This window comes from Alligator mississippiensis, chromosome 2 (genome assembly GCF_030867095.1).
Source record: "Alligator mississippiensis isolate rAllMis1 chromosome 2, rAllMis1, whole genome shotgun sequence".
Classification (NCBI taxonomy): Eukaryota; Metazoa; Chordata; order Crocodylia; family Alligatoridae; genus Alligator; species Alligator mississippiensis.
This window is the reverse complement of record NC_081825.1, coordinates 133,303,769-133,309,768: the sequence shown is the minus strand read 5'-3', so window position 1 is coordinate 133,309,768 and position 6,000 is coordinate 133,303,769. Positions and strand designations below refer to the sequence as shown.

At 43.0% G+C, this 6,000-nt stretch overlaps 1 protein-coding gene across 2 annotated transcripts in view; it reads right to left on the bottom strand.

Annotated features, from left to right (window-relative positions):
- Positions 1-2,617: 2,617 nt before the first annotated feature.
- Positions 2,618-6,000, bottom strand: part of CENPC (centromere protein C) — a 78,403-nt gene continuing 75,020 nt past the window's right edge. For both annotated transcript variants that reach the window (XM_059722179.1, XM_059722180.1), the window contains one exon: positions 2,618-2,844. In XM_059722179.1, the coding sequence (XP_059578162.1) occupies positions 2,820-2,844 (25 nt within the window). In that variant the 3' untranslated portion in view covers positions 2,618-2,819. The remainder of the gene's footprint in view (positions 2,845-6,000) is intronic.

Genomic DNA, 6,000 nt, shown 5'->3' with positions numbered 1-6,000 from the left:
CACCCCCACAAGGCCCACATGCCCCACTCCAGCCCCCCATCCCCGCCAGCTGCTGCAGCCCCCTCGATGGCTGCCCCACGCAGCCCCAACCCCCACCCCCCAAGACCCTCCCAATGGCTGCCCTGCCAGGCCCCATCCCCCACTTGCACCCCCAGGCCCCCATGACTGCCCCCGCTAGCCCCAGGTACCATCACTTTAAAGGAAAAAAAAAAAAGGAAAAAAAGCCTCTACTTACCCTAGAAGCAGGGGCTGGGGGGGGGGGGTCCAGAGCCTCCTGGCAGAGCCCCCCCAGACAGCACAGGGCAGTGGAGGGCAGGAGGGCCCGGGCTGGGGCCACTGGGGCTGTCCCTCTGCCCCATACTGTGTGGGCAGTGATGGAAATGGCAGCTACAACTACCAGTAAGTGCCACCGGGGGCATGGGGGGGTTTTGGCATGGAGATGCTGAGGTGGGGGGCAGGGATCAGGGGGGCTTAGGGGGCTGGCCAGACCAGGGGTTGGGGGGGTAGGTGGGGGGTGGGGCTGGGCAGACCAGGGGTCGGGGGGGACAGGCGGGGGTCCCCCCACAGTCCCCTCCCCCAGCCCCCCCGACCCCTTACTCACCCTGGCAGCCACAGTGTCCCCGTGGAGGACCCAGCCTCTGGTTGCCTCAGGGCATAGTCCAGGACAGTGCCTGCCCCGCTTTTTTAAACTTCCATTTTTTAAACCCCAGGGGGCTAATTTTCTCCCCGCGCTGCAACATGTTTTTGTTCCCGCATGTGCCTCTTGCCCTGTCTCAAAGGGGTTTGAGATGGGACGGGAGGCACATGTGCGCTCGTCTGGACGTGCCGGCTGAGTTTTAAGTAAAGAGCTTGGGGGGGGGGGGGGGTGTTGTTTGTTTGTTTGTTTTTACATCTGCACGCACCCATGGGCAAAAACCAAAGTCAGTGCCTATGTAGTATGTTATGTGAATAAATACAGTGGTACTTGTAGCCAGGAGCCAGTACTTCACGTATGTGTGATCCATGTCGCACGGTGCAGTAAAGGTAAGAAAACATGCTCCAACCCCCCACCCCCCCAAGCCTGATTGATTAAACAATTCACCATTGAAAACAGTGGGAAGTTTGGGGAGTGAGACTGACCAGCTACAGCACTGAAACTGTGGGTTTAAACAATGTTCTTACTGATAGGATGCAAACAGGAATTTTCCCCAGCAGTCTGGATGGCAAGAAACTGGAAACCAGTTTGAAACCAATCTCCAAAACTTTGTCCTCTCCCCCTTCTCAGTGAGTTTTATATAACAGTTTTTAGTAGAATTTACCCCTATTCAGGGAACAATTTTTTTTTCTCCTAGAGCTCTAAGGTTCCTGTCTGTTTTGCTCTAGATTCCTAGTCTCTAAACATGAGACAGCACTGTCTCAATCCAGCCCACAGGGTATAAACTAAATGCTGTAAAGATGTTTTATTTTTAAAAAGTATTCACAGCTTACCTCAACCCAGTTCAGATTTTAAATATTTCTGGGAGGATCGACTTTAACTACCAATAGTAAAGATTTCTGTGAAGATGAGCTCGTTGCTGTAGAATTAATAATAGATCTATGCAGATTGATATTCCCAGGAGATAAAAGGAAAGGAAAATTATTAAAAACTGATGCTTCAAGCAAATGAAAAACTAATGGACCATATTTTCCTGAGGGGATGGGAGGTGCTTTCATTTTATTTTATTCTGATGACTATCTTAGACCTGCCATAATGGGTAATGCTTAGAGATCACTACCTCCAACTAATAGGAAACATCTTCCAGATTTCAGAAAGCATGCTGAAGGTGATGCAAGTCAGATACTTCATAGTTTGAGAGAGGAGTAAAGGCTCTGGATCATGCTGTGGAATTTAACTATAATTTGCAGTCTCGCTCCAAAATGAGAGAAAATGTTTGAAAATTCAAATTTCAGCATGGACCTCTTGTGTGTTTTGTATGAAGCATATAAGACTAGTTGCATTCCAATAGTGACTCAACTCAGGACCAAAAATTACCTGAAGACTAAAGGATAGGATTCTCAAATTACCCACTACTGGCCTAATTCTGCTCACGCAGGGCATGTTTACACATGCATTTACTGTGTAGAAACTAAGACAGGGCGTATCTACACATGCAGTTACTACACAGCAAGCAGTTTTTAGGCCAACATCTACATGTGCAGCTGTTAAAGCATAGTAATACTTTATTAACTAGTAAAGTTAGTCCCAAGTCAGTCCACACACACAGTGTTACTGCGCAGTAACTAATTGGGCATAAATTTGATACCTGCATGATGCAGGTATCAAATTTATGCCCAAATCAGCTTAAGTCACCATATTTACTGTGCAGTGAGGGCATGCACATGTAGACGTGCATCGTAATTTTCGGTTACTGAGCAATAACAAATTACTGTGCAGTAAATGTGCACATGTAGATGCACCCACACTGGTCAAATTACCACTGATTTCAATAGTTTTAAACCAATCTAGGATATTGATTTCAAAGTGGCCCAGATTTTTACCATTACAAGCAAGACACTGACTGTTTTCATTAAATATCTGGATTTTCTTAAAATACCAGAAAGTACATTCTTTCAGTGTGTTTAAAAAACAAAAACTAAGACAATTTTAATATTTATTGATATAAAACCAGAAAACTTGCATCCATTTATATATTCCACAAATTAACAATTTACAGATGAAAAAGTCTGTTCCAATATCCGTGAAACAAGATATCCAAGACTGAAGGAAATTTAACTTTTAAAGTAATAATGGAATTATTTACAATATCCAACGCAAGATGATCTGCAATTTGCTGGTAAGGCTAAAAGGAATCTTGTATGACTGGCCTAAAATACAAAAAAAAAGCAGAAGTTAGTTAATTAGATTAATTTTAGTAGAAGTTTATTGTTCATCCACCTAATCCTACCACAACCTGAAGTGACTAGATAGCAAAGCAGATCTGCCACAAAGTTTATTCATGGCAACTAGCAAGTATTGCCCCAACACCACAGCGAAATTCGGTTTAGGTGAGACAGTCAGTGCTTTTACATAAAAAAAAAAAACAAATTAAGAGTGTACCAGTCTAATGAAATACGGAATCCCCCAAACCCATTCTTTTGACAGCTATAAGACTGCACACTTCCCACTATCAGTTATTGGCTCAAAAATCACTCCTGGTCTTGATACTGCATTTTATCTGTAAATGTTACTTTTTTGATCCTTTATTTTGCTGATGTGAAATTGTAAGAAGTTTGAAAAAAGGATACATTGTGCACTGAAAAATGAACACAGTTTAAGAGACATTTATCTTTATAACAATTCGAAAAGCATATTTTAATACATATAGTTCTAGAAGAATAGCCAATTAAGTGGGGATGGGCAGGCAAGCCGTAAATCACAGTTGTGAGGATACCAAACTTTAAAGCTACTTTAACATCTGCTTGAGTAGACACGTTGCTCTGAAAACTGGTAGGAAAAAGCAAGTTGACAATTGGAAGGAGTCTGTGGGAATTAAATTTGTGAGCCCAACAAAACAACGAATGTAACGTGTTGATGTTTTAAAGGTCCTTTTTTGCTCAGAGAGGGGGGAAAATTACTGGACTTTGCCTGCTGGGATCTAGAACCCAACAGGAGAACTAACACCAAACTATAATAATTAAAAATGTAATAGATATTTTGGTTCTTCAGATCAGTGCACTGGGTTGCAATATGCCGTATGAAATACAAGCCATGTGTGGAGGCCCCCGAAGAAACTCAAAAAGCTTCCTCCAAAAATATGGTATATCCTAGGGGAGGAAGATGAGTTTAACTCTCCTTTTCTTTAATTTCTGTTAGTACTTCCTTGAACTATATAGCTCAGAGAAGTTTCTAACTGCTTGTCATTTTTCTATGTAATATTTGTAGGTTTTTATAAAAAGAAAACTTAGGAAAAAAGTAAAAATTTATTTTTCACAAAAAAAGTTTTAAATTTAAAATGTTATTGCAACACTTCTCATTGGTCAAAATCATTTTCCTTTAATAAACTATTTTGAAAACCATAAACTTTCAATATTACTGATTCAAAATATTGCAGAAAGCTAACAAAGGTACAATTAAAATTCCTCCTGAAACAGGATTTTGTTTCAAAAGGAATTTAAAATTGGAATAAAGGAATCCTTTATTTTTAGTTTTCAAACAGCTCTTCTAAAAAATGGTCACAATAGAATTCTGTATAATGATTGTGTACAAACCAAAGAAGTGTGAAAAAAAAGTTAGGTATGATCCATATCCTTGAGGCTAAGACAAAGGAGTGGGACACACATGAACAGGTTCTATTAAGACTCCTTCAACAAATTACATTATCCAAATTTAACTTTTGAGGTGACAACCATTTTGAGGACCGTAAAGAATGTCCCAGCCCTCTAAAATACAGTGCTCCATGGGAAGGGCCCTGGAGGATACAGAGAGGACAAGATGGCCTGGAAATCAGTCAAGTGCTTTACTTGTCAATAATGATTAAGATGTCAAGAAGGTTTGGGCTCCTTCCTTTAACTGAGTGGGAATTCTTGGAAGATCATTACCTTGTGCAGACTCTCTCCACATCATGGGTTCTGAATAAAGCTGATTCTAGAACCACTCGAAATTCCACAGCCAGATGTTTTGCAGTCCTCCCTCCCCACTTTAGAAATGCAGCCCATTTCCAATTCTCCTCCCCTGCATAACCCTTCTCCTCCCATATCCTCCCCCATGCCCTCTTGAAGTTCATGGTTTACCAGCTCCTATTCCAATTATGAAACACGATAGGGAACAGTAGAAAGAGGCTTAGGACTTCGATTTTCATCAGGAGCAAGAAAAAAGCCAAGAGCCATAATATTTCCACCCTAAAAAGAACCTCCTGGGCATGAAGCTGTGAGCTCCCAGATGAGAAGGCACTCACAAAGCTTCTCTTTCCTGCCATTTTTGCAAAACCTCGCTTCCTTATATCAGCTAAATCAGCTTTCCTCATGGAAAGCAGGAACTCCAAAGCTCTCCTTCTACCCTCAGAAGGCTATATCCAGCCCTCCTATTATAAGTTTCCTCATCCTCTCAGCCATGCCACTTCTAACAGGGGTATGGAGGAGTTAGAAGGGGATGTGTGTTGAGGTTCTAAGAGAAATACAAAGCTGGTGGTTGTCCCCCACCAGATACCTTTAACTACATCCTATCTTCATAAGCTCAGAAGAGAGGGGAGGTAAATTCCCTTGCATCAGCAATAAAGGTTGCAGGAGAAAAAACGAACAAACAGTGCCCTTGGCTCAAAGTGCAGTTTCAAGATATGAGAAGTTTACATCAAAACACCTATGGAACTAGGAAGTAAATGTTCTGTTCCTCCAGGAATTCAGTGAGGAACTGGGAGCACCACCAGATGCTTTTACCACTGCATGCAACTCCAAACCAGGGGCTTCTGTTAGCCATTTGACTAACTCTCCAAGTACTACACACAAATCTTGAGGCAGGGATAAGAAATGTTATGTTAAGAATGCACAGAGTTCTGCCTCAGAGCCAAAATTAAAGAGGACAGGTTATGGGTAGGGACTTACCGAAATTATGATTTTGCAATTTTCATGGAAACTGCAATTTCAGGCAAGCCCTGCAAAAAAGTGTGGGGTCTGTGTTTTTGGTGGGCTCCTTGGAAAACTCAGTGAAAATAAAATGCTGGCTCCTTCTGGTGAGGGGGGAGGGGGGTGGCAGGGCTGCTGGCACAGCAAGGTATTTGCAGCCCAGCCCCTGGCCACTGACTCACAGCCTGTCATATGGCCCCACCCATCATCACTAATTGGCAGTAAGGGGTGGGGCCACATGACAGGCAGCCCTCAGAACCAATCAGTGATGAAGGAAGGTGAGGCATGATGAACAGCCCTTGCAGCCAATCAGCGGCAAGGGGTGGAGCTACTGGGGCCCATCAGCCACAGGCATGGGGATCCCACCACACTCTGCCTAGGAAAATGGCTGCCCAGCCTGCAAAATCATCCAGGAGCCGCCTC